Source organism: Tinamus guttatus, unplaced genomic scaffold, assembly GCF_059628265.1.
Source record: "Tinamus guttatus ecotype Peru unplaced genomic scaffold, ASM5962826v1 Tinamus_guttatus_pri_ptg000602l, whole genome shotgun sequence".
NCBI lineage: Eukaryota > Metazoa > Chordata > Aves > Tinamiformes > Tinamidae > Tinamus > Tinamus guttatus.
Window position 1 is genome coordinate 7,555,011 of NW_028289136.1, and position 27,958 is coordinate 7,582,968.

Consider the following 27,958-nt stretch of genomic DNA (forward strand, 5'->3'; position numbering starts at 1 on the left):
GGCCGCGGCGGCGCGCGCGGGCTGGGTCCGTTGGCGGCGCGGGGGCGCGCGCGCCGCGGCCGTTGCTGGCGGCCGTTATTCGGCGTCGGGACCGTTGCGCTGAGGTAAATAGCGGCCCGCCCCCTGCCTCCCGGCGATGCTCGCCGCCACGGAGTGAAACCGCCGCTATCTCTTCCACTGTTACCTTCCCCCTCTACAACGGCTCGGCGAGGCTCGCCCTCCCCGGCGGCGACATGGGCGAGCGGGGGTCCGGCGGCGATGTCAACTCCAACGTGCTGGTGGCCCGCAGCACGGGCGACGCGCAGCTCGACAAGGCGGTGTGGCAGTGGCTGAGCTGGGACAAGGTACGGGGAGGGGGTGTCATCCTCGTTCCTCACAGCGCCTCAGCCCTCTTGTTCCCTTTATTTATTTATTATTTATTATTATTATTTATTATTTCTTATTTTTTGTTTTATTTATATTCTTGTTTATTTGTCGTCATTATTTTAATTACTTTTTATTTATTTGTATTTATTTGTATTTAATTATTTTTACTTTATTATTTTTATTATTTATTTATTATTTATTAATTATTATTTTTATTAATTACTATTTTTTCTTGATTTTTATTGTTATTTATTTTTACATTTTATTTATTTATTTTTTATTTATTAACTTTTTTTTAAAAAAATTTAACCTTTAATGTTTTTCCTCCTCTCTGAGACCTTACACCTCCCGTGTCCCGTCATCCCCCCCTCCCCGGGTCCGTCCCTTTGGCGCGGGGACAGGTGGCCCTTGGCGCGGGCAGCGCGGTGGCCTCGGCGCGGAGACGCCGTCGCCCGCGGGATGGGGCAGGACGAGGCGCGTGTCCCTCTTGGCACGATGGACGCGATGGGATGCGATCCCGCCGGGAGCCGCACCTGCTCCCTGGTGCTGCCGCATCCTTATCCACGCGCATCCCCGGAGATCGGCTTAAGGGGGCGGTTGTTTAATGCCTTGAAATGCTTAAAATCGCATGACGTCATTTTCTTTTCCTTAGCTTCCTGAATCCACTCACCCTCCCTTTCCCCCCTTTAAAAAAAGGGAATAAACGGGGCTTCAGAGACCCACGCTCTGCTGCGCTCCGTTCAATTTCAGCCCTGCCAGAGCATCGAGCGGACTGCAGGCTTGGTTAGCTCTGCCTAAACTGGTCAAAGTGAGTTTGGGGACGTTAGAATAACACGGTGCTGAGGCTCCTTTGCTTAACTCCTTGTTGAAAGGAGCTTTCTTTCCTGTGGCCTTCTCGAAACGCCATGGTCCGTGCTTTAAATAACATCTTGGGAGGAGGGGAAGCAACAGAGCTCGTGCACTGGTGGTTTGGATTTCTGTGTGGCTTTATTTTCATTATTTTTTTAAATACTCTGCTTCAGCTGAGCTTCAGATCAGCTGCCAGGAACGTGTTTGTCCTGTTTCCTCTTTAGTGTCATTCTCCCAGGGTCAAAGCATGAGAAAGCTGGAATTTAGGCTATAAGCAAATTCGTGCTCTCCATGATGACTGCTGGGTGAGCTTTCTGCTTCTCGAAAATACGTTCTGGATTTTCATTTTTATACCAATTAACACTTGTCATCTGCGTGTTCTGGACTCGGAGCTGTTGCTATGAAAAAATCTGGGAGTAGTTGGCATGGAGCAGGAAAGAATGGAAAAAAACCTTCATGATTACACACTTGGTACTGCTAGATCCAGACTGAACCCAAATAAACTTTACTTGATTATGTGTATGTGTGTGTATATATATATACATATATATGTTCACAGAAAGGTATTATTAAGGAGTTAAATATATATTGAGTCAAAAAATGAGCTAGGAAAACTTCTGCTTTTCAAAATTTTCCAAGGGAAAATATTTTGTTCTAGAATGGGGTTAGTGAAATATTATTGTTTGCATAGCTCTTTCTAAAAATGAAGTTATGCAATTAAACGTGACCCCAGGAGTGAGTTTCCTTGTAGCTCTGCAGCCTTGCTTCCCTCTGTGGCGTTTCCTGCAAGGATTCCTGAGCTTCTGACTTAGATTTCAGAGGGAGCTCTTGTGAATCCTAAAAACCCAAAATTTTATTTCCCCCTGGGCCTAGGGAGTGAGGTCTCTAGGTTTATTGCTTAGCAAACAGCCTCGCAGGAAGCTGCCTCTCCTTCCCCTCTGCAGCTCCCTTAGCTGTAGGGACTTGGGCTGACTCCTTTCAACATGAGGTTCACAACCATATTTTAGTTCTGGGAAGCATTTGTCCTCCAAGTTAATTGAAAATTGCTTGCTGTAATTAATTCTTAAAACCGTGGGTGTTTTTTCTCCCTTTGGAGAGTCCTAATTAAAACTGCTTTTCATTCATTTAGATTTCAATGCCTGTTACCTTGCTAGTACCATGACTGATGCAGGACATGGGGGTACCTGACCCTACGATGATCTTCTTGATCTTCTCCGCTTTCCCACCAGTCTCCACCATCTCCATGAATGTATTTTAACAACTAGCATAAAGAAGGCACTCCAGCTCATCTCCCTCCTCGATTGCTTTACTCTTTTTAGACACGCTGACTAAATTTCCCACTAAGAACAGCAGCTTCTCCTTTTTCTGTTCTCGTTTTGTATTTTCTCATTTTAATTCCTTTTCCTTTACTCTCCAGCTTTTCCATTGTACTCCCACATCTGTCCTGAGCCCTCTAAAGGAGCCTGGCTCGCACACAAAGCTGTGTTGCAGCCTGTGTTTCCAACAAAACTGCTTCTGCATAGAGCAAATGTTTGATTCAGACCCCAGTTTTGGTAATTATTTTATCTGCCCATCTTTGGTGGCTTTACACAGTGGTGCATGCTCCTGAGTAGGATGAAAATAAGGTATGATCAGCACAGGAGCTGAGCCCTTGCTGTGTGGAGCAGCCAGGGAGGCTTTCGGGGTAATTTTGAGGATCAAACACTGGTAATTTTGAGGATCAAATCCTGGCATACCAGCTGTGGCATCGTGCAGGGAGTGCGGCACAATTAAGAGCCTGATGCATTTCATCAAAATCCCAGGGACCAAGGAAAGGAGTCGCAGTTTCCGTGTGAAGTCGAAGCCCTCTCACTTTCAGTAAGTCTCTATGTAGAAATGAGGTTTACAGCTCCTGACCGGCCAGTTAATCCTCTCTGCGCTGTTGCTGACGGGCTGCTCGTGCGCCGAGCAAGCTCCTCGTGGTGGCCACCTACAAAAATGTTCTGGAGGGATGTTTATACACGAAACCCTTGTCATGGGCTGCCGGTGTTATGGTAGAGTGCACGGAGACAAGGGAGTGTTGGCAAATGCAGAAACTTTCTGAGCGCGCTTTAAAGCACAACAACAGGAGAAAACAACGCTCAGGAAATGAGGGCAAATGAGGAAAGAAATCCTTCAAAATGACTTGGTTACGCTGCAGCTATCACATCAAAGGACAGCAGCATTAAAGTAAGGGATTCTGGGCTGTTGTGGATTGAATCCCACAAGACTGCTGAGAGCAAAACAACAAACTGTGGAATGGGAAGCCCTCTGATAATGTGAGTGCTGTGGCTTAGTGCCTGTCGTAATAGATTATGGAGTCTTGAAACTTCAACTTTATGGCCTTATGTTGATGAATAAACAGCAGTGCTGTCTTTCTGGTGAGGATCTCAGAGGCTCCGAAGGGTGCTCCCGTGCTGTGTTAACACACTGCAACCTTCAGATATCCCAGATAAGACTGAAGGATTAAGACTTGCTTTGAGGGATAGTCTGTCACTTCTGTCCCTTTACTTGCTTTATCAATGCCACTTGAGCATTCGGTGTGATACAGGCTCTTCTGTGTTCTGAACTGCTGGTCTGTACATGTTGAGGCAGTCTAATGGCTTTAAATTGTTCTGAGAAGCAGATGTTTTTGTTCCATGAGTGGATTTTAATGAGTGCCACGGAAAGAAAGTAGGCTCACCCTTCCTTGCAGCCGTACTTCCCCTTCCCTTGCCACTTGATCTGGCACAAATATTCATGCAATTATTCAGGGAACTGCTCCAGCTCGGCCTGGGAGGGGAGGAGAGACTGCTTAGTTTGACTCATTCCTGCTCAAATTCAAGGTAGCTGCGTGAATGTCCATCGTGATGCAAGAAAGGGGTCGGTTTGGGAAGAGGGTGAGAACTGTCTCCAGCAGCAGCAGTGCTCTTCTACCCTGAACTGGAACCTGCTCTAGTAACACCGTGTTTAGAAAGACAGAAACTGTCTACAGCCTGCGAAAGGCAGGGAGGAGATGTGTGAAGGTTGAGTTTCTTGTTTAATGTAAGAAAAAGCTACAAAATCTATAACAAATATACAAGTATAGTGAAAGGGAGCAGAAAGATGTTCTCTTTACTAGACACAGTTGTAACAATCAGCAGGAAGAGCAGAGAGCTGAGGGAAAAATCTCTAAATATGCTCTTAAAAATGCTAAAAAAAAAAGCTCTAAAATACCCCCAAATGGCTGAATGATGCAGCTGATGCGGGATACGCAGCCTGTGACTTCTCCCTGGTGTGTCAATGCTGGGAAACCCTCTTAGGTGAATGGAGCAAAACAAAACTACCTCGCAGTGGGTCCCTCCACTGTGGGTGCAGACTGTGCCCAAATGTTTGTTCAACCTGGTGTCCCCTTTACTTGCAGGTTCCCTACCAAAATAATGACTGATACAGAGCTCTTGCGGCTCCCTGAGGAGCTTCCCTCTCCCATTGCAGTATCCAGCTTGAGTGACTCTTCCCTAGGTATCCAGCTGATTCTCACTGGAAAATATTGGTGCAGCTGCTGGCCAGAAACCAAACTCTTGTTGAACAAGAGAAAATAAAAACCTTGAACTTCTAGGAGAAGTAATAGATGAGAACTTGATGCAGATGCTGGTTTTAAGGTAGGTCTGGAAGGTGGACTAACTGTCCCCCATCCAGTGCCACATTCCTGCTGCTCAGGTGTTCCTATAAATGTGTATTTTGGTGGACTTGGCTTTTTGAGCCTGACTTCATTTCAAAAAAGCTTTAAAGCACCAATTCAAAAGGCTGGCTGACAAAGCTTGATGCACTTAAACTTGGTGGTTGTTGAATTTCCTTGGAATTCATCCCTTGTGAAACCATCTTCCAGAGAGAAAAAAAAATCATAAGCTTTTCATCTTCTAGTCTCTTCTTTTTTGTTTTGTTTTGTTTTTCTTCCAGGCTACAGATGCAATTAGTACCTGTAAAAGTCAGAAATGATTGCTGCAAACTCACAGCTGTTTTGATAGGATTTGGGCTGGGAACAACTAGCTCTGTTAGTAAGTGGCATTATTAATGTGACTGGAAATTAAAGAACCAATGAGAGATATTCACTTAATGCCAAAGAAATTAATGGAGAACTACGCTACATGGACAATGCGTTTGGTGCCAGCCCCACAGTCCTTTTCAGATTCCTTGTCCTAATGAGTTACCAAAAAAAAAATTGATTATGGCTATGAGGATAAAACTATATAGTCCTGGCAAACTGAGAATGGAGTGTGACACTCAATTTGGCAGGGGATATAACAACTGCTTTCCAATAAAACCTCAAGCCCTTCTTGAATGTGTTGGAGATGCTGCAGGATCCCAGCTGCCGCCTTGGGCTGCCGCAGGAGCCGACCCCAAAGCTCTGTCACGTATCTGCCTCTGCCGAAGGATTTTTCTAAGTAGCTATTTAAGCCTGCTGGGGATGTTGGGGTATAACTTAATCTGCTTCCCTCTTCTTAAGTGCCATTATAACCACTTTGATAACCACTTTCAGAGGGCTCACAGTGCAAGTTTTGCTAAGGTCTTGCTGAAGACTTAGAACTAAAGTCCAATTGTTATACTTTAAAGAAGGCAAACATGATAAATCTGGAAAAAAAATATAAAGAAAAAGTATTACCTATCTGAATACTGCCCAAATGGGTAGTGGCATAATTTCCCTGGGGGAAAAAACACTGCAGGGCTGTTTCTTCTGCTGCTGTGGAAGTCCTGGTGCTTTTACACCTTCAGACTCTTGCCCATGCAATAGTCTGTCTGACTCCCACATTCTTCTTGCTTCTACTGCTTTTTACAGTGAATTGGAAGCATTTATTACTCGATCTTGTAGCTCAGTCTTGTATTCTGCCTTATAGCTTGTTGCTAATGCAAAATAGTGCTTTCCGTGTTGGCATGAGGTGATTCTCTGAATCTCTGAACGTGCTTAGTACGGGCTACGTGAAATAAGATATGAAAACACTGCTTGACCTCTGGTTGCTCTTTACTTCCCAGCTATCAAATTGCGAGCCTCAAAACTACTTGCAAATTAAGAATACTTCACCAAGTTGTCTCTAAAGCAGCAGCTTAACGGCCCTGGGGGCCTTTCATCAAGTTTGCAGGTGGAAAGGGCTGAGGGACCAAGACAGGCCAAGGGAATGGACCAAGGGGAGCTTATCCAATTGCCACGGCTGGATGCAAGGAGAAATGCTCCTCTGGGGGCAAGCCAATGGAATGGGGCCCAGGGAGGTTGGGTGGCCTCTGTCCATGAACGTTTTCAAAATCCAGCTAGGGAGAGCCCTGAGCACCTTGGTTGGGCTTCATAGTTGTCCTACATTGAGAAGGAAGTTGGACTAAAAACCTTCCAACCTGAATTACTCTGATTTTCTATGGAATTTATTAGGCGTATTCTAAATATTCTTGTTTGTCCTCTTAATATTCCCTGCTTTTTCCTTTTTCTCCTGCCATACAGGTTAGTGTAGTGAAATCTGCAGGGTGTTTGCCTCTCTTTTCTGTTGCCCGTCCTCCTCGTGCTCTCCCGGCACCCACAACGTGCCCTTTGCCACGTGCTCTTTTTCCTCGGGATACCAGGGCTGTGTGAGGCTCAGACGTGGGACATGGGGTGAATTGTGGTGTTGGAGCCAGCGGAGGTGCAAGGATGCCTTGGAGCAAAACCTCTTTTTGCTAAGAAAGGAGCATTTTGACATGAAACTTCCTGAAGCCTCCCCTCTTTTAAGCAGAACGGCCTGTCTTTTTTTGTTTTATTTTAAAGGGCATTGAAAGGAAACGATGTCCATGATAATTCCTGACCAACTTCTCTCTGTCTTACATTAGACTTCTGGGTTGTGATTAATGGAGTTTATCCCACTAATCCAGGCAGCTTTTGGGAGAGGGAACTTTAGCCTTTCAGTGCCCATGGTTTTAAGCTAATTCAGTTCGCAACTAACTGCTACTGGTTTCAGCTTTTCCAACTTAAGAAATTCTTTTCAAAGCAATGTTCCTTTATAGCTCTATTCGTAGAGTTTAACTTAAAACTGTTCAGCTTTGAAAAATAAACCTTCATAAGAACTAGTGTAAAGCTTTCAGTGTGTTATTTTATTTATCATCATAGAATGATAGTGGTTGGAAAAGACCTTTAAAGCAAAAATGACAAAAAAAAAACAGATTTTTGAGAATTTACATTAGGATTGGATTTTGACAGTGACAACTACCTTGATGCTTTAGCCTTTGCCCCTGGGCCTTTTGAAATGCTCACGTTATCACGATAATTTTTATTTTCGTGTTTAAGATATTTATATAAGAAGATAAGCTGGTCCACAGGCTTTGAAATCCTAACTCAAGGAAATACTCTGAGGAATTTAAAGAAATATTTTCTTCAACAGAGAGAAGCAGTAAGGATCATGTCACAAACTGTCTTGAGGTCGGATTTCTAATGCGATCAAATGCATAACCCACAGCATGAAATGAGAGCGTTTTTTGGATGATATTTTCAGTGATTCATTTTTGTTTCCTAGGAAGCGTTAAGTAACTTCAATCAAAAATTGCAATTAGCAAAATAAATGCCTGAGTTATGTTTTGCAAGATTGAGGCAATCCATGAGAGCATTAAGTGTGAAATACCCACGTGTTGCTGCATTCTTGCAGGCAAGCAGCGCTGCCTGCTCTAAAAAAGTTAGGGAAGAGGCTGTGTAATCTGATCTTTAAAAAGGCAAAATTCTGTGTCTAATTATGATAGTGTGAAATGTGGTTTTCATGTGCTTGCCACAAACAGGAAATTATTCCGTTTAACTCCGTGTTTGCTGGTTGATTTCCTATGAGCAACCTGAAGAGAGACTTTGGCTTTCAGGATTTCATACTCGTAGTGCCTCACCATTTTTGTTTAATTTTGGGACTTTTTTAGCTACCTTATGGGAAATGTCCAGCTTTGGTTGTAGAGCCATTTGAGAGCCTGAATAATAATGCCTTTTTATTTCAAGGCACCAAGGACAATAAAATCTATTTTTAAATTTGCACGTCACATTTTCTAGCATTTAAGATCTGCCGTCAAGCAGTGGAAATCCTCGGAGATTTGGGGAGTTGTTCTATTTGCATCGTTTTCCCTAATGAAAAGGGGACGTAGCTCATGCACCCTCCTCTCCCTGCGCTTCCGAGCCCTCCTGCAGCCCCTGTCTCCTTGCGGAGCGCCTTTCCCGGTGCTCCAGAGGCGCTGCCGGAGCTGGAGCTGGCTGACCTCTATATTATAAATGTCAGGTTTTTTTCTCCCTTGCCTTCAGCTCTGCTTTTTGAAGCCTTGTTGAGGAGCTCGCTCTGAGTAGCCCCCTTTGCGGGAAGCTCATGCCCAGGCAGAGCCTCGCTGGGCTGCAGCAGCCGGCGGGATCCCTTGTGTTTCACAGCTGGATATCGACTGCATTCCCGATGGATCCGCCCTGCTGGCGAGCCTGACCTTGGCTGCTGTGTGTTCACAGGGGCTGTCAACACTGTCCTGTCCAAACAGGGTGTAGGTTGAGGGAATCCAACTTCTTGGGGTCCAAATAATTGTACAGAACCCTCAAAATGTAGCTGTGAGAAGGCGCTGTACCAGTTCATCCACTTCTTTGCAAACAGCCCCTGTGGGTGTTTACTGCCTGTTAGGATGTGTTGTAGAAGGACAGACATCCATATTCTTACTATTTTTCTTTCTTCTCCCCACATATGTCCAGGCTAATATGGCTGACATTACTGCAACTGTTTCTCGTTATCACAGATAATTAATAAAAGTAATTTTAGTGAGGTGAGTGCTGCTTTGGCGGATGTGGAGATGTCCTTTTTTGCTTCAGAAAGGTGCCAATTCTTAAAAAATAAATTCAGCGACTTCTTTGGGGAATCCTCTTTGCCTCATGCTTGTGTCCTGTGCCATGTGTTAACCACATTCTTTCAGAACTTGGCAAATTAAAAACTTCTTTTCAGAACCGGCGAGTTAAAAACAAACTTTCCTCATTCTATTTAATTCCCTGGTTTTACTGACGAAATTCTTGAGACCCACCTAAATACAAATGAAAACCTGACTGTTAAGAGTCAAGGTGTAGATGAGCTATGGTACCGGTTTCTGGAAGATGCTGCTATCAATACGAGTCAGTGAATGCAATTTTCAATATACGTTCATTAGATATTTATTTCATTTGATATATTTTAAGTGTCTTGAGTGCACACGCTAATAACGAGCTGAGCCCCATGACACAAAATGAGGCCTGCAGTAACAGTAGTTTAGTCTCCCTGTATGACTGTAAAGAACAATTTTGGCCAGTAGTGAAAATGTCTATTAAAATTCTATAATGCTATACACAGTATTTTCCTCTTACCTGCAGAGGAAACTTGTTTTAATCTGCTCAGATCCCGTGTACTTAGTGAGCAGTGGAAGTGTCAAAAATGACTGTTTTTTTTTTTCTGACCAGGAAAAGTACCCATTTTTTTTCTTGTTTGTTTGTTTGACAGTCTCTGGTAAATACCGGCTTTGCCTGTGTGTACCCACCTTGCTAAAGATTAATGCAGCTCAAAAGGACAAGCTTTCTTTATGGTTTTACAATGTCAGCTTTATTTTACCGTGCTTGTTTGCAGAGCTTCCCTGTGGGTGGGGAGGAAAGAAATACTGCTTTGAACTTGGGGATTTTGTCTGTTTTCCAATGGGAGAGTTTGCTGCCTGCCTCTGAAACCCCGTTCTCAGGTCACTGCTTCCCTCAACAACAGGCTTCCAGTTGCCAAAAAGTCTGTTCATGACTAGGTGAACTCGTCAGGATATCGGTGGCTGCAAGAGCTCTTGAATCTTTAATAAATGAGGATAAATAAATAAGAGCAAGTGCCTTGCAAACAACACTTACCATGTAGGCCGGTTTGTGTAAACCAGGATTTTGTAGGGTGGGAAGAGCTTTTTGCACTGGTGTTTAAACTGGGAAGCTGTTGATTTCAAGAAGCGAATGACGCCCTTCAATCTTCTTTTGCAGAACCCCAAAACGAAAGAGCAGATTGAAAGCTTGCTGCAGGCTGGAAAGCACAAGGAGCTGCGCGATCGCCTCTGCAGCCGGCTGAGCTTCGGGACCGCCGGGCTCCGCTCGGCCATGGGAGCAGGTTTCTGCTACATCAACGATCTCACCGTGATCCAGTCAACCCAGGTACGGTCCGGAGCGGCGCAGGAGGGAACCCGAGAGATTCCACACTCGCCATTGGGATCGTGTAACGTTCCCTGAAATACAAGCTGGGGAGCTTTCCCACAGCAGCCTTCGGGCAGTATCGGGTGATAGCATGAGATGTTTTAGGACTAGAAGGAAATTAAGTAGCTGGAGCAGGTTCCACTGGACATTCTGGGAGGCAGATTGCAATCCCTTCAACTGGAATTGGGCCAGTAGCTGAAGCCTATTTTACTTTTCTGAAATTGGAAATCATTAGCTGTCGTAAGAACCTTTAGCATTCAGCAGCGAACAAAAGCCCACCTTCCAACCAAATCAACACTGCCTTTCATTTTTAGCTCCTGTTGTGAACAGCTATGCAAAAAAATAGCCCCATGTAAGTGTATCGGGTGTTTTAGCAGACAAATGAACAGGAAGTGAGACGAATATATAGACTAGCTGTGCACATCATCTGTGCTTAAACCAGTTTCCTTGTGGGCTAGGCTGCCAGTAATAGCAGAGCAGTATAATCTAGACTGGATAGCTGTAAAAAAGTACTGCTGTTAGGCATACTGGCATCACTGTAGCTTTTTTTTTTAGTAGAGCTAAAAAAAAATTATTGAAGACATGAAGTGAATCTCAAAAAAATTTGTCATGTTACACAAATCGCTCCATCAGAGATGATTTGTGTTTTATTTATGATTTAATATTGCACGTTTGGATTAGAATTCTTTGCTAAGAAAGCAGTGTAAGCATTTGTTTCACCTTCTTGAGGACCAGTTCTTCCAAGTTGATAGCAGAATCCTTTGGGATGGACCTCCGGACTTGGATATACACAGGGAGATCTTGGAGCTTTAACTTAGGTGCTTGGCTCTTGACCCATTTCAGTAGCTGTGTGTTGTGTCCAGGGAATGTGGCACTGCTGCCAGGTTGAGTAGGGAATGACTGTAGCACATTCGTATTTTTAATTATCTTTGTGTTTAGCTATACTTCAAGTTGTTAGTCTTATAACTATACAATTACAGCGACAGCTAGTGCTGTAACCCGGGTGGTTTCGTTTTGGGAATAAATTCCAAAAGGTTTTCTGAGGTGGCTCTTCATGCGGGATGAAGTTTTGACTTTGCTTGAGCCCATTTTTAGTTTGCTTTGACTTGCTGTTTAAATTGCTTAACAACCAGAAACACAACTTTCTGGAAGCTCCATGTCCATGTGAGGAAGAACTTCCTTGGTGTGAGGGTGCCGGAGCCCTGGCACAGGCTGCCCAGAGAGGCTGTGGAGTCTCCTGCTCTGGAGATCTCCAACCCGCCTGGATGCGCCCGGGTGCCCCGTGCTCCGGGTGTCCCTGCTGGAGCAGGGGCTGCACGGGGGGATCCCGAGAGGTCCCTTCCACCCTCAGCCCCTCTGGGATCCTGTGTGACTTGCTGCTTCAAATGTTTTGTACCCTCCTATCTTCTGTCTTGGCTTTGCTCTGGTGTGGTAGAAGGAGGATGGAAGATGACTTGGCTTTTGCCCATCTCCATCTGTTTGCTCTCAAGCAACATGAGTGAGTTGTACACACGTTGATTATCCAAGTAAATCAACTTTTTGATTTTATAAGACTTAATCCCCTCTGCTCTTCTTTGCAGCGCTGTTTTGTTCAGGGTAGCTTTCTAAATCCTTTCCCAAGGAGCTTGGTCTCCTGTTGTCACGTTTTGAGGTATAACATTGATTTATCTTGGGTGGTGCTCATGTTAAATTCTCATTCTTGACTTCGATAGACACTCCTGCACTTGCTCTGCTGCAGTAACTGCTAAGGAAAAAGCACTTGAGTAGAAGAATTAAAAACCTAATCTGAAAACATGCAGCATGAGTTAGGAAATGGATATTCCATTGCTCCTGTCCTCAGGAATGTACTAACCAAATACAAGTTGGCTTGAATGGGGAGTATTAACAATACCTCAACACCTTATCTGCCCACACCCGTCTATGAAAGGTCCAGCGAACTACAGTATATGTTTAACCATTTAATATACCTGGAATATCAGTAAAAAGAACAAGTTTTCATTACGATAAAGCTATTAAATCTTATCTACTTTATCAGCTTATTTTTTTATGAATGAAACTTCAGCCCTGAGATAAAACCTGTTTTACTACATGATTTATGAAGGGTTACTAAAATCTGTCATTGTAATACTGTCTAGTAATAATCCTCTCTTTCCTGGCTAATACTCTCATATAAGTCCCTAAATAGATAAAAATGAAATAATTTGTTTTCTGTCGGCTCAAAGTGGCATGCTTAAAACCTGGAGCAGCCAGGACTCTGTTAAAGCTGTTTGGCGTATTAGCAGTGCCTACATTGGACAAGTGCAATCCAAACGTCCCTTGGTAAAATGGAGTTCCAATAGCTGCCGTTTATACGTGCATTTAGAGGAAGAGCAGTAGCATTTTGGAGCATTTGAACATTTTGTTTCCAACGGTCCCTTTGCGTTTTGGCCAACGTGGTCTGTTGAATTTGTTGCTGCTCGTGCCCCAAGTGCCCCCAGATTGGCGGCTGCTCCCGTGTTTCGGGTCTCCAGGCGGCGTGATGGAGTGCGGATCGGGCGGCCCGTCGGCAGCCTTGGGAAAAGGGCAGTGGTCAGCAGGGAATCCCGCCACGATCCGGCTCCCTGCGCCTCCGAGGTCGCCCAGAGCTGCAAACTGGCCGGGACTCCCTCGCCCGCCCCGTAGAGCTTCTATTTTTAGTTGTTTATCGAAGCAGCCGATCGAGTTGGAAAAAGCAGTCTCTGCGACCCAGATTAAACCTTGTTTCTGAAGTAAATCACACCAGCTTTAATCTGCTCATTTGTGTATTTCTAGTCCTCTTCTTCCAGAGCCTAATGACATGAGAAGAGTCCTTATCTGAACCTTAGCTGGAAGGGGGTAACCTTGTCTCTCCAAATCAGTGTTTATCTGCTGCAGGAATAAATGGTTGTTCAAAAGAGACGTTAATGTAATCAAATATATATATATATTTACTTAAAATAAGTCTTAGTTAAGATGCATGCTTCAGTGCAAGCTGTGTTTTCCATTTGCATGGTTATATATTGACTGATACTGTGCAGAATCAAATTCCAAAAGGCCTAAAATATCTAGAAGTTACTTTTGACTCTTCTGATGATCATGGATGCAGAAAGCCTTCTCAAAAGCAGTTGAAAGCTCTAAATACAGGACTTCATAAAGCTGTCGATACCTCTTTGATCACCCCTCCAAAATCTCTCCATTGCATCCCACCATTTCCCTTCTTTTTCTTTTGAAATGAATCACAGGGAATAAGCAAGATTAGTTAACACAGGGGAGTAGAAGTAGGCAAGAGCCATCTGTTCTAAGCATACAGTGAATTTTGCTTAAAAATATCCCTTGAATTGTGCAGCGGTATAAATATATGCATTTTAATGCATAATCCAGTGCAGTTTTTAACAGCAAAAACCAGAGTGTTTGAGGAAGGAGGAAATAGAAAGCTGGGAGACATGGAAGGCTGCTGGCATTAGAGGTCGCTGCATGCTCAAAAACGCTCCAAATCTGGGACTTTTCCCATTTGGAAGTAAAGGATGAAAAAGCAATTGGTGCAGAACCCTAGAGCTACCAGGGTTGCTCCTCTGTGGCCCCATTTGTGGGCCCCTGTCTGTTACTGTGGATGAATATTGGTGACATCAACTCCGATCCATAGAACGGCCTCACAGAAACTGCTTTTAGCAAAGGGAGGAAAAACCGTTCAGTCCTCGGATGACCTTTGCTGCTCAGGAGTGAGTTTGCTCCCCCACGAGAAGCAGCGTTTTCCGTTGCTCCCGGATTATCGTGGAAAACGTGGTCGAAGCCTTTTATTTAAAAATGCTGCTCCGTACTGTGTAATTACTATGGTGGATTGCTGGACAGCCCCTATCTAGGAAGGGAGGGAATGTGAAGGCCACAGGGAAGGTGAAGCTGGGGTTATTTGAAGAACACCCATCTCCCATTTGGAAAAGAGGGACGAGTGGCTGCAGGGCTGCTTGTTTTTCTCCCTTTTATGCATCGGTGCATATTTCTGTGCGCCCTGTAGAGATTGACTTGCTCCAGCCCCTGCCCGTTCTCAGCTGCTCTGTGCCCTTGGCCTTGGAGAGGTGCTGCACAAGACCCCACTCGTGTCTGTGCTCGTGTTACTGCTCATGGGTGCAGCCCTTCTCTAGCAGCAAACCCGCTTTGAAAAAGGGGATAAAGATGTGACATCCTTTAATGCAAACGCAGAGCTGGCAGCTTGGAAACCGTTGCTCAAAAGATGCCTGATTTGTGCAAGGTTACCACGAGGATGAAGATGAGCCCTGACTGGTACCATCCTCGCATGCTGTGAGTAATTAAAAGAGGCTTTTACCAATGGGTGCTTTAAAAAAGATGGTTTGAATACTCGACAATACATTACAGCATGAAACCAGACATCTGCTGCTTGAGAGTTTTGCTGTTCCTACCTTTCTGTTCAGGCCGTTGGTCACTTTGAAATGCTGTATTATTTCCCTCAGCTCTTTCTCCCTTTGCTCTTTCTTTCTGTGAACACTTGGGAAAAAGAAATGTGCTCTGTGAATATCACCGAAGTCTTTGCTGCTCTGTATTCTAACCATTGAGATTACGTTATTCAGTATAAAATATGATTTTTAATATTTGTATGTTTTATAATAAAGCTCACTATTCCCTTCTCTTTCTCTCTTTCTTTCCCCAGGGGATCTACAAGTATCTTGAGAGGTGTTTTTCGGACTTTAAGCAGAGAGGCTTTGTTGTTGGATATGACACACGAGGTCAGGTGACCAGCAACTGCAGCAGTAAGAAGTATGAGTATTGATTACACTTGCAAGACTAGAAATTAAACTGTGCCTTTGAACCCAAATATGAATTCTGTTCCCTGAGAATGTCTTTACGTCATGAAGCGCGCATGCTTTTTCTCCTCTCTTTAGCCTATTTTAATAATAATGGGGATTTGCAAGGTCTGAAGCCTTGCAGTGCCTGTTGTCTTGCAAAGAGGGAGTGTAAGACTGGGCACTGCAAAAAAGAGCTTGCAGTCTAAATGCCCAAGAACATTAGGCAGACATTGAGAGGTTGATTTGCCTCAAAAATTCAGAAATTCAGAAAAATCTGAATTGAAGATAAATTCAGAATTCCAAAACCTCCTGTGAACTCATGTGATGTTAATGCACTGTGGTTAACACTGTCCTTTTTTTTTTTTTTTTTTAAATATATCTATGTATTGCACATCTACCTTCAGCTCGCTGTAATCCCATGTTTTGGTCCTCGCTGTGGTAACCTGTGATCCCAGTGTGTTTCCACGCTGGGAATCTCATAACTGGACTGCTTGAAATGTAAATGTGGGTGATGTGAAACATTCGCAGGGAGGGGAAAGAGAGGGTTGTTCAACCAAGAGGTCAGACTTTCAAGTCTGATCTTTATATGCCTGTTATCCACCAGCCTTTGTATAAAGGTTGTAAACATTATATTGGATTTGCAGGTACTGTTATCCAGGCGGTTTGGATTGTACACAGCTGTAAAATGTAGGTGTTATGGGGAAATGCCCCTTTCCAGCCTCCCAAAGCTCATAATTCTCACCTCATAGCGGCGCATTCTTAATTTTTCTCACAAAATGCAGCTTAAATTAACTTGAATTTTCTCGCATGAGAAGAGCAGTTCTTAACCACGTGCTTTTTTTCCCACCTCCTTGGCTTGCCCCATAGCCACACAAGTGTTAAAATCAAATCGAGCCCCCACAAAAGTGTTTTCAGTCAAATCAGCTGGTGCACCCAGGTCTCCCTGTGTCTGTGTGAGCTCTGGTGCCTGGTTCTTGCCCCAGTGCCTGTGCTGAGGGAGGTGGCAGAGCTCCTGGCAGTCACCAATAGCTACGTTGGCATAAGCCACCTGTGAAACACAAGCCAGACAGTAACTTCAGCAGCTCCAGCTACCAGCAGAGCCCTGGAAAGCTCTTAAGTGGTTCAGGTTACATTTAATAGGTGCTGTAGTGAAATTCGGAGCAACTGAAAGGTAGACTGTTATAGTAGACTCATCCTGTAAAATGAGAAATTAAGTATTAATGTTTGTCTGCAAAGTAAGTGAGCAAAATAAACTTTGGTGTAACCTCTCATCTGTTTTGCCTCTCTGAGCAAGACTTTGTGTTAGCTGCTGAGCTGTGCATGCCTGCCTTGAAAAGAGCAGCTTCCTATCAAGCTGTTACCTGAAAGGGAATTAATTTGCCTGCTTCTCAGGAGGAAGAAATGATTTTAATAGCAAGACTTAAAAGTGCAGAGCTGTAACTGTTTCTAAAGTGACTGGTGGTTTTAATATCACTGGCTAATTGACAATGTTGTTTTGTGTCTTCAGGCAAAACGATAACTCATCTCAGATACCGTAAGCTTAAAACTGTGTGTATTGACAGTGCACGCTGTAGGATGCAAAATTTAATGTAATCCAAAAAAAAAAAAAAACACTGTGGGGAAGGAGGAGATAGGAGAAATGAAGGTTATGGAAATGCCACGTGGCTCCTCGGTTGTCGCGGGGAGTTGGGCTCACCCAGTGTTTTCTTCCTGCTGTTGACAGGCTTGCCCAGCTCACTGCAGCAGTGCTCCTGGCTAAGGACGTGCCCGTCTACTTCTTCTCCACGTACGTCCCCACGCCCTTCGTGGTGAGTTGGCAGCACCTCCTTTGTACGGATGAACAAAAAGGGAGAGCTTGAAAGTCTGCTGAAAATGGAAGCTAGTAATTCGCTTCTCAAATTCCAAAATTGAAATGAGGGGATGTTGGGACCACTTGGCTCTTCAAGGAGACTGTAAAAAAAATCACTAAATTCAGTGTGCAAATCATAGAATCACAGAATGCTCAAGGTTGGAAGGGACCTCGTGAGGTCATCTAGTCCAACCCCCTGCACACGCAGGGTCACCTAGAGCACGTGGCACAGGACTGCGTCCAAGCGGGTTTGAAGATCTCCAGAGAAGGAGACTCCACAACCTCTCTGGGCAGCCTGTTCCAGCGCTCTGGCACCCTCACTGGCAAGAAATTTTTCCTTAAGTTCCTGTGGAACTTTTGGTGTTTCAGTTTGTGGCCATTACCTCTAGTTCTGTCGGTGGCCACCACTGAAAAGAGGCCGCCCCATCCTCCTCACTGCCTCCCTTGAGGTACTTCTAGACACTGCTCAGGTCCCCTCTCAGCCTTCTCTTCTCCAGGCTGAACAGGCCCAGCTCCCTCAGCCTCTCCTCATAGGGCAGATGTTCCAGGCCCCTGATCATCCTTGTAGCCCTGCGCTGGACTCTCTCCAGCAGCTCCACATCCCTCTTGTCCTGTGGAGCCCAGAACTGGACACAATACTCCAGATGTGGCCTCACCAGGGCTGAGCAGAGGGGCAGGATCCCCTCCCTCGACCTGCTGGAGATGCTCTTCTTAACGCACCACTGTTTTATTCTGTGCTTACAAATTTCAGTGTCTTAGGGACTGATAAGGGTCATGTATACAATTTTCAAATGAGCTGGTGAAATATTAAGAGCCAAATCTCTTGGAGCATCCTATGTGGAAACTGTCCTAATAGCTTAATTATCCTTTTGTCACCTGCCACATTGTGGTTTAATTCATGTAGCTTTTTTCCCCATCCAGCCCTATGCGGTGCAGGAGCTCAAAGCTGTTGCTGGAGTGATGATCACAGCATCCCATAACCCGAAGGAGGACAACGGATACAAGGCAAGTCCCAGGCTTGAAGTAACATCCTTTTGGAGACTTTTCAATTATGTGTTTTATTCCTCATACTGGCATGTAAAATGACACTGCTTGTGTGTCTGGAGAGTCAGGCTGTGACAGTCCACAGAGCCCAGTAGAGAAGTGCTCAAACAATCTATAACATGCCCATTTCTTAAATTTAGAAATGAGATCAAAACTGAACAAAAACTTCATAAATTAATTGGTCATCACAGTAGGTCACTGCTGAAAGTGCTGACAATTTAATAGTTGATTGATTAAACTTTAAATTACAATTGTGTTCCCTATAAGATGTTTTGTGTGGGCAGTGGGGGACACGTGGCTTAGTTCTACTTCACCTTTTGAAAGCTTGGAGCAGTGTAGTCATCTGTACTAGCAAATGGTGGTTAGGAGCTACTGTAACAGGTTATTCCTCCCTTTTTTAAAACTTTTGGAGGATCTGAACCAAAACCTAAGCATTAAAAGTTAAACATGGCCTTGAAGAAGCTGTTTAACAGGCAGTGAGTGCTGGTAGTGATAAGAAATACCAGTTACATTACACTGCATGTGAGTAACCCATGGGGAGGTGACTGCACTTGTCCTCTGTGGAACAAGTTGTGAAGAACTTCAACTCTGCAAGTGAATGAGAAGACAAGGCACATCATTTTTTCAGAGTGCTTCATTTATATTTCTGTCTTTTGATAGAAAAAGCATTTACTTTTGTCAAGGTGTCTTTTATTTCTTCTCTTTCACACATACACACAAAAATTTTCATATTCCACCATTTCCCAACTCAACAACCTCTGAAGGTTTGGACAGTTTTAACTAAACATGACAAAATCGTAGTTGGAAAGGTGCTGCGTGTGCCTGGGGTTTTCATCAAAGGCTGCAGTCAGCAAAAGAGGGATTGTTCTGAGCAGAAAGTCTGCACTGGGAACTCGACCCTGCGATTGGAAACAGAATTACAGGAAAATAGACATCTTGATAATTCTTTAACAAAGACCTTTTTTTTTAGGCTTTATAGTGCTTCTAGTTGAAAGGTTACAGTTGTTATGGAAAAAAATGTGCTTTGGCCTGCTGCTTATCTGTCTTGCTCTGGTTTTGAAAACAAGTTGTTCTTTTTTTTTTTAAAGGCATGTGAAGCTATGTAGAAAGTAACATTTTTCTCCCACTGTGCTTTGCACAATACTGTCAGATGTGACTGCCTAGCACCAGGTACTCATGTGCTGATGATTTCAGCCATAATAGCTGGAAAAACAGCATTTTCAAAAGTAGGTTGTGTTCCTGAATAGCAGTTGTCACATAATTGAAATCATAAACCCGTGTGATCCCAAATGGCTTTTGAGAACTGAGCCTGTTTGTTGTGGGTCTTTTCTGTGTAACTTCAAGAAGCCAGAAACGCATGAAATCTTCTGTCTAAAAAAACTTGCAAAGTTAATAATCTTTGTAATAAATTTTTTACTTTGTTTTCCTTAAATTTCTCCTAGGTTTATTGGGAAAATGGAGCACAGATCAAATCTCCTCATGATAAGGAAATTATAAAATGTATAGAAGAGTGTGTGGAACCGTGGAATGGCTCTTGGAATGAGAATCTGGTAGACACCAGCCCCCTTAGACGAGATCCTCTGCAGAAAATTTGTGACTGCTATATGGAAGATCTGAAAAAGATCTGTTACCATAGGTACTGTATGAAATAACACTATAATTTCAGCACAGATAAGTGAGCTGTGAGATGCCCCCAGTAAACCGAGTGCTGAGAGATGCAACTTAGATTTTAATATTAAGATTTAAGGTGCTTTCATACACAAACATTTTGGATTTGGGTTTAGGCCTTGGGTTGCCTTCCAGAGGCTTCATAGTTTCCAACCTACACGTAGGGCTTCTTATTGCCATGGATCAGTGACTTGATTATTGCCTTTTGGTTCTCAAAAGTCGGGTGCTCCACCCTGCACGGGGACATCTGCGCTGTTGTTTGGTGCTCTTCATTGGGGGCAGAATTTAGAGTCATCTCCCTGTTTTTATTCCATAATTTTGTAGTGCGTCACTCTAAATCATTAGGACCAGATCATATTTCTACAATAATTTTCTGGTTTGAGACACAAGTCCAGCCACTGCCTTTGGACACCAGGCTACACTAATGCACCCCGTTATGAGCCCTGATGCACAAATGAATGTTTTCAGGACTGGGAAAGCAAAATAATAAAATGTTGAGATTCAGAACAAAGGAGTGAGGTTTACAGGGTGAAATAGCAATGAAATGATTCATGGTTACGGAGGACTGAAGAAAATAGGGAGCAGAATGAGCAGTGAAGGTGGAGTAGAGTTGGAGTAAGATCTTCAGGATGGCAGAAGAGCTCAAGTTTGTTGTAGAAGTTAATGGTTCCATTTGGGAGGATTTACAGCAGCTCAGTAGAAGGTGAATATTCTGTCCACTACAGGGAGAAGCTTCAAGCCAGCAATTTGTAGTGAATGTCCAAATAAGCCCATTTCACTTCTTTCTTTGAAATTGCTGCTGACATCAACAGGACAACATATAATTGTGTCTTTTTTTTTTTTTTTAATTTGCTTTTCCACATGAAGACAGTGTTGTGAGATAACTAAAATGTTCCTTTTTTTTCCTTCAGGGAGATAAACATGCAAACAAACCTGAAGTTTGTGCATACCTCGTTTCACGGCGTTGGACACGACTACGTGCGTTTGGCGTTCCAAGCCTTCGGCTTCCAGCCCCCCATTCCAGTACCTGAACAAAGAGACCCAGATCCAGACTTCCCTACTGTCAAATGCCCCAATCCTGAAGAAGGGGAATCTGTGCTGGTATTTTTGTTTGTACTTCATTATATATATTTTTGTATTTCCATGGGCTTTCTGTTCTTTGGATATGATCCTGTGACAAAAACAAAGCTGGGCAGAGAACAGGGAGCAGCTCGTTTCCAGCTGTGTCAATGCAGTGGGCAATCCATGCGAGATTTTCTTTTACTGCATAATATAAGTAAGGACTGTGACTATGGATTTAACTGACTTTGTCTCTCTTTTCCCTCCTCCCACCAGGAGCTGTCCCTGAGGCTTGCAGAGAAAGAAAATGCTAGAGTAGTGGTGGCCACTGATCCAGATGCAGATAGGTTAGCAGTGGCAGAGCAGCAGAAGTAAGTAATGGGGCCTTTTGTTTTATCTCTCCCTGAAGAAAAGGCAGTGAAAATCACTATGTGTTCCAACAAGATGGACAGATCCACCCTTTAAAACCACTCTTTACTGTTGCAAATTACCTATTGGGATATTTTTCTTGCTAGGCTCATCCTTTGTAGTAGCTCAAGTTTTTTTTTTTTCAAGTCTTTTTGTAGCTCAAGCTCAAGTAAAATCAGTTAATAACCTGGAAAAGATGGGGTGAAATAGTTACCAGTATCACAGTAAACAACCAGATAAAACTTTACTGAAATGTTGAGTGGTTGTTAAAGACTGCTCTTCTTGTCTCTGCTTATTGGCTTCTAATAGACAAAGAAATACTGCCTTGGGGTAGTTAATGATGTGTTTTTTTTTTTAACCTTCTTTGTACTGAATAGAAATTATTTTTCTTTCCTGCTAACAGGCCCAAATTCTGGTCATTGTGTAAGTAACTGTCTGTAACGTGCAGTAGCACAGGTATTGCCTAAAACCAAAACCTTTGGCTGCCCTACCTGTGTCTGATAAGTTAAAAAAAAAACCTCAGCTGTTCCAAAGTTGATAGTAAGGAAATGTAAGTGGTATCTTTGCCTGCAAAGAGATTGCACTGGGCTTGTTAGTCATCGAGATGTGATCGTGTGGAGTCCTGTTAGTGCCATGGCTTCTCTTTTTAGAGCAGCTTGTCCGTAGTGTGCTCAGATTCCTGCTCCAGTGACAGCAGAAAACACCTCTCTGGGAACAGATGCTCCCGGGGGACCTGCAAAAGCTCTGCTCTTCTCTGTCCCCTCTGCAGTGGCTGCTGGAAGGTGTTCACTGGCAACGAGCTGGCAGCTTTGTTTGGGTGGTGGATGTTTTCTCGCTGGAAGGAAAACTGTGCCCAAAATGCTGATGTGAAGGATGTTTACATGTTAGCGACCACAGTCTCCTCGAAGATTTTGAGGGCAATTGCACTTAAAGAAGGATTCCACTTTGAAGTAAGCGTGTTATTTATTTATTTATTTATTGTTGTTTCCTCAGCAGAGTAAAATCTGATGGCCCTAATGGGTGACACAGATTAAGACTTATATCAAATGTAATGAGATGGGTTTGTCTTGGTTATTCCCCAAGAGATATTCTTCTGTGTGAGAGAATGTGAGCTTGTGGAACTGGTGGGTTTACTATGCAAATGAAAAGCTTTTTAAGGGTTTTGGGACAAAGATGTGAAGATTGCAAAATGTCCTTTCAGGTGCCCAGTTCATTGATAGGTTTTAACTTTGATTTTACTTGAAAAATCAGAAGACAGGTGGAAGAACAGTGCTTACACTTGACCAAGCAGGCACGCTTTCTTGTTTGGCTTGAAATTGAATGGAGAACGTTTATGTAGTGCTGCCTTTTTTTCTTTTCAGGAAACACTCCCTGGTTTTAAATGGATTGGAAGTAGAGTAAAAGATCTCTTAGATAATGGAAAAGAAGTTCTCTTTGCCTTTGAAGAGTCTATTGGTATGTATATTAATACAACTTCAAGCGTTGAGAGGCATGTGGGGGAATGTGGCTATAAAGCAGCGGTCATAGTTGCGAAAAGAAACAAAAAGTACCTGATTTCTGCTGACGAGTATCAGTAATTTGCTGTTATCAACACGCCTCCTGTCATAAAAGTGGTGTATTAGCAATTATGCTTCAATCAAATCTCTCATTCTGATCCTGCTTCTGTGCAATTTCCTGAGTCAGATACAAGTTGATGGTCTCGAGGTGCCAGAGATAAACTACTTGTGTAGCTTCTTAAGCTTCTAAGTTTCTTCTTAGCCTCTTAACTGAGATCAACCTAAGATCTGTTTTTAACCAGTTACCACCTTGAGGACTAACTATTAAATGGCCTTACGGGTGCCCAGGGCCTTGCAGAAAACAAGCATGTGCTTGTGTTTAGCACTGCACCGTGAGCGATTCCCAGAGATAGCAGATGTTATCTGTCCCGAGCAGATAATAGCAAATATCTGCCCAGCCCCATAATCCCTAAATTAATTAGATTTTTTTTTTCGAAGAGGGAAATTCATATGCAGTAATAAAGAACTTAGGTTTTTTGTCCAATTTTCACTTACCTTGAAAGAGGATTGAACCTTTGCTCGAATAAATGCCTGCAGTAGTATGTGAGCTTTGTGCTTCCAGGGTTCATGTGTGGCACCTCCGTGTTGGATAAAGATGGAGTAAGTGCTGCTGTGGTCATAGCTGAAATGGCAGCTTACCTGGAAAGCAAGAACCAAACCCTAGAACAGAAACTCACCGAGATATACGAGACGTAAGTTGTATTTTTCATCAATGCATTCTACTTCACCATTTTTGAGTTGTAAATCCTCTAGTAAGTGTTTTTAGTATGTCCCTTGGGTGTTATCTCAATGTAGGTTCTACCAGTGTTGCAGGTACCACTCGAAGATCGTATATCCCAGAGGAATGAAGAGCCCTTTCCCTCTGGTGCCACCATAAGGTCCTGGGCTCTGACAGCTGCAGGATGGCAGCTCCCCTGCAGCAAATCCCCCGTGCGGGTCCCTGCGCTGCGGGCCCAGCAGGAAGGAGCAGCTGTGGGAGCACAAACAGTTCTGAGCAGCTGCCTGACACTTATGCAGGCTGAAGGGAATGAAGATGAAGGCAAAAAGGCTCTTGGGTCCTAATGGATAGAGAAGTTTCTTTTACATAAAAAATATTCTAAAATATTACCTATTCTAATTTCTAAGCTATTAAAATATTCTAAAGTATTAAAAATATTCTTCTGGAGAAGAGAGGGTGGAGAGGGGTTCTTATTGACATGCACCTAGAGGGAGAGTGCAGGGAGGACGGGGCCAAACTCTCCTGGGTGGTGGCCGGTGCCAGGACAAGGGGTGCCGGGGCCAAGCTGAAGCCCAGGCAGCTCCATGTCCATGTGAGGAAGAACTTCCTTGGTGTGAGGGTGCCGGAGCCCTGGCACAGGCTGCCCAGAGAGGCTGTGGAGTCTCCTGCTCTGGAGATCTCCAACCCGCCTGGATGCGCCCGGGTGCCCCGTGCTCTGGGTGTCCCTGCTGGAGCAGGGGCTGCACGGGGGGATCCTGAGAGGTCCCTGCCAACCCCAACCATTCCGGGATTCTGTAAAAGATACTTGCAGAACCGGTTTGTCATCACTGATCAGGATCGATCTAGAAGAGGTGTTGAGGGTTAGGACAGCCCGTGTCCCTTGTTTGTGTTACACACGCCTTGGACACATGAGTCTTGGCACTAGCAAGTGTGTGAATGCGAGAGTATCAGTGAGTAAAATCAGTTTTCTTAGGTATTTTGCAAAATAAAATCACTTTTTATGACTTATGTCAAAGTAAACGGGATTTCCCTACACTGCTTGTAGATGCACATAACAATCCTGCAGGTTAACTCACCTTAGGCTCCGCAGAGATGAAGAAGCCAAGAGCTGCACAGGGATGTAGGACCTTCAGAAGATACATTAGTGTTGCTGTGGCCTGGTTTGGGCTCGGCTGCTAAAAAGCTATCGAGGCAGCTTTGCCTCTGGTCACTTGTCCCTGTGGCTCTCAGGAGGGTGGGATATAGTAAAGAACAGCTTAAACCTCACAGTGGCAAAAACAGTTTCTCTGTGTCGTGAGTGCTTGCTTAAGGCATGTTAGGGTGACATTAGTTTTAACTTAGACAACAGCTTTCTCAAAGACTATTGAAATAATTCTTGCTGTGACTGCTCACACACAACTACTGGAGTCATTTTTTGATGATTTAAATTGAAATACAGTTTGTGATGTGCTGGGGTGGAAGCTGCTGTATATTGACTTCCTGATGGTTTAGTCAAACCACTGGCTTTTATTTCTTTGGAGGCAAAACCTTTGCACTTAAAAATACCACAATATGTTTTCAGAATGCAATGAGGTCTGCTTCAGAGTCCAAACATTTGCATATGAATCTTCCCACACTTGTGCAAATCGCTGTTATTTCGTTTTACTGTTTGTTTTGCTTTTTCCCCCAAACTGGATTTCCTCTAGGTAACAAGCGTGTAGAAAACTTCCGACTCTTGTAACGGAAAATATTCTTCTGCTTGCAGGTACGGATATCATATAACAAAGACTTCCTATTTCTTGTGCTATGATCCTCCTACTATCAAAAGGCTGTTTGAGAGGCTGCGCAACTTCGATGGCCCTCAGTCTTACCCCAGGTTTTGTGGGGATTATAGCATATTACACGTACGAGATGTTACCACTGGCTACGATAGCAGCCAACCAAATAAGAAATCGGTGAGTTGGGAAATATTTTGGCAGGAGATGTTCTCTTTTGGAAGAGATTTGAGGGTTAAATACCCCAAGAACTAACAGAGAGATGCTATGGTGTCAAGCACATGGGGTATCAGCTTAGCTTGCTCTGTTACACACAGATTAATAGTGTTTACTGGGGGAAAAATCTTAGGATTTGAAATGGCCTGGTTATCCCATTGCCTTTTTTGCTATAATAATGAGTGATCCTTATTAGTTTGAGTGAATTTGATGCCACAGCAGCTTGAAGTTGCAGCATTTTGAAGCAAACTGTTAGGCTGCATCTTCTGCTTTAAGGACTGCCTGGTAAGTTGAAGGCTGAACTCCTGGCATGTTCCCAAATGTTGGAATCCCTCTGGGAGCAGTAGTCAGTCCCACAGAGTGAAGTATTGAGTCCAATAGAGATGATGGGCTTGTCTTTTAGGCTAAAATGACTTGTTCCAGTTTGTAGGCCTGGATAGTGGATGTAGAATGCATGGGTGGGATTTTAGTGTGTTTATTTAAATGTGTGTATGCCAAGTGTTTTATTTTAAAGCTACGTGTGTGTCTGCTGGGGCTTTATGCAGGTGCTGCCGGTGAGCAAGAGCAGCCAGATGATCACGTTCACCTTCCAGAACGGTTGTGTGGGCACCCTGCGGACGAGCGGGACGGAACCAAAGATCAAGTATTACGCAGAGATGTGCGCGCCGCCCGAGCAGAGGTCAGGAACGGGCCCGCGTGTCCCCACCACAAAGTGGCATCAACCCCGAAGGCCAGGGCGGGCTCGCTGGTTCCCCGGAGGACAAGGTTCCTCTGCTGCCCCTTGGAAACCCGAGCCCTGGCTGAGTGTTGTCCCGCTGGCCAAAGGGATGCACCTGCTGATCCTAAGGGATCCTGCTGGAATTGAATCCTGAGCACGTGCTGCTACACAGGAGTTGTCCTCACTGTGCTTCATTATTCCCTTGGAATTAAAATGTTAGGGAGTTGTCCTGTTGCTGGCAGCGGATTGAATCCCAGCAGATTCCTGTTGCCTTTGGGAATCTGCTGTGTAGCTCTGAGTTAACAGATAATAGAGGTCACTCTCCTTTTAACAGCCCCCTGGAATCACTGTCCTCCAGCTTAAAAAGCGGCCCAAGAAGTGCCCAAGCAAGGCCCGATGTGGAGAGAGTATCTCAGAGAAAGGATCTGAGATACTTCGGGTCATTGCTGCTTTTGATCTTCGTTCTGGTAGCAGAGGAGAATACAGTGACCTTTAAGTTCAGTAATAGCGCTAAGGAGCAGCAATTATGATTTGAAATATGAGTCTGAAATGCTTCAATATTCTGTTGTTCAAGGCATAAAACACTCTAGCTGCCCTAAAGGCTGAACTCCTCCTGTAATGGCCTTGCAAGCACATCTCCGGGTTGTTCCATACTGCTCCCTCTTAAAAGCTGAGCATCGGGAAAGTCAGTTCTGTTGTGGTGGTTTTGGGTGCTTTTTAGAAAGAAATGGTGACCTGGAAGGCAGAAATGCATTGCCACTTCCATAAGTGAGAAAAGCAGAGGTAAAAAAAAAAAAAAAAACATAACCCTGCCCGTTCTTAAAACTAGACCCACTTGCCCTGGTGAGATGCACGGGGTGGAACAGGAATGTGCCTCTTCCAGGTGTGCTGCAGTGCTGCTCCTTGTGCAAGTGCCTCTTTATACAAATAAACATCTGGGCCCTTCCACTGGGAAGGGATCCCTGTAAAACAGTGTCCTCCCTGGGGCTGTGGCGCTTCATCCAATATTACTAATAATTGGTGCTGTGGTTAAAACAAAGGGCATCTGGAGTCTATTTCAGCTGGATATGGGGAATCTACCACTCCCATTAGTAGTTCATGCTAATTTTTTCTCAATTCTAATCTGTACATTAGAGGTTTGTCCTGCATGAGTTTTACAGCCCCTGGTTCTTGTGTTTGTGTTTTCCTGCTGGAGGAGAGACCTCTAGTGTCTGTTACTGTCCATGTCTCCTGAACAGGTAGGTGTCCCTGCTGGAGCAGGGAGTTGGACTGGATTCCAACCTCAACCATTCAGTGAGAAACAGTAGCACATTGGAGTCTTTCCACCTTGACAGCAGTATTCAAATTAATAGAGCTGCTCCATCACCATCTGATCTTGCCCTTCTGGAGCAGCTGCTTGGTGTTAATCTCCCCTCTGTCTTCTGCTTGCTCTCTAGTGACAGAACCTTCCTTGAAGAGGAACTTCAGAAACTCATTGCAGCTTTGATTGGGAATTTCCTGGAGCCCGACAAGAACGGACTGATCTGGCGCTCTGCGTAGAGCTCCCGTGACCGGCGGTGACGCCGCGGCCGCTCGCGAGACCACGGCTCCGTGCAGTGCGTGTGTGTGTGTGTGTGCAAACAGACAGCTCCATCTCTACCTGTAGAGAAGCAGAGCTCTTTTGTCAGCTTTTTCACTGAAGCCCAGGCTCACAAACACAGGGCAAAGAAATGAAGGCAAGGGAGGGGACTCTTTAACTCGAATTTTGCATTCTTTGACCAAAAGACGAATTATACCAATGTG

General features: G+C 44.1%; 1 protein-coding gene across 1 annotated transcript; it reads left to right on the forward strand.

Annotated features, from left to right (window-relative positions):
- The first annotated feature begins 148 nt into the window (after positions 1–148).
- Positions 149–27,743, forward strand: PGM2L1 (phosphoglucomutase 2 like 1). Its single transcript, XM_088534915.1, has 14 exons — positions 149–344; positions 10,184–10,351; positions 15,051–15,157; positions 16,910–16,994; positions 17,957–18,040; positions 19,522–19,715; positions 20,659–20,848; positions 21,083–21,177; positions 21,984–22,164; positions 22,576–22,669; positions 23,333–23,462; positions 25,233–25,422; positions 26,004–26,137; positions 27,613–27,743. The coding sequence occupies exons 1-14, from the start codon at positions 234–236 to the stop codon at positions 27,713–27,715; spliced, it is 1,866 nt and encodes a 621-aa protein (XP_088391041.1). The 5' UTR covers positions 149–233; the 3' UTR covers positions 27,716–27,743.
- The last annotated feature ends 215 nt before the right edge of the window (positions 27,744–27,958 follow it).

Coding starts and splice junctions, on each gene's coding strand:
- PGM2L1 (XM_088534915.1), top strand. CDS start 234: ATGGGCGAGCGGGGGTCCGGCGGCGATGTCAACTCCAACGTGCTGGTG. Junction 345..10,183: donor AGTGGCTGAGCTGGGACAAG/GTACGGGGAGGG, acceptor CTTCTTTTGCAG/AACCCCAAAACGAAAGAGCA. Junction 10,352..15,050: donor CCGTGATCCAGTCAACCCAG/GTACGGTCCGGA, acceptor TTCTTTCCCCAG/GGGATCTACAAGTATCTTGA.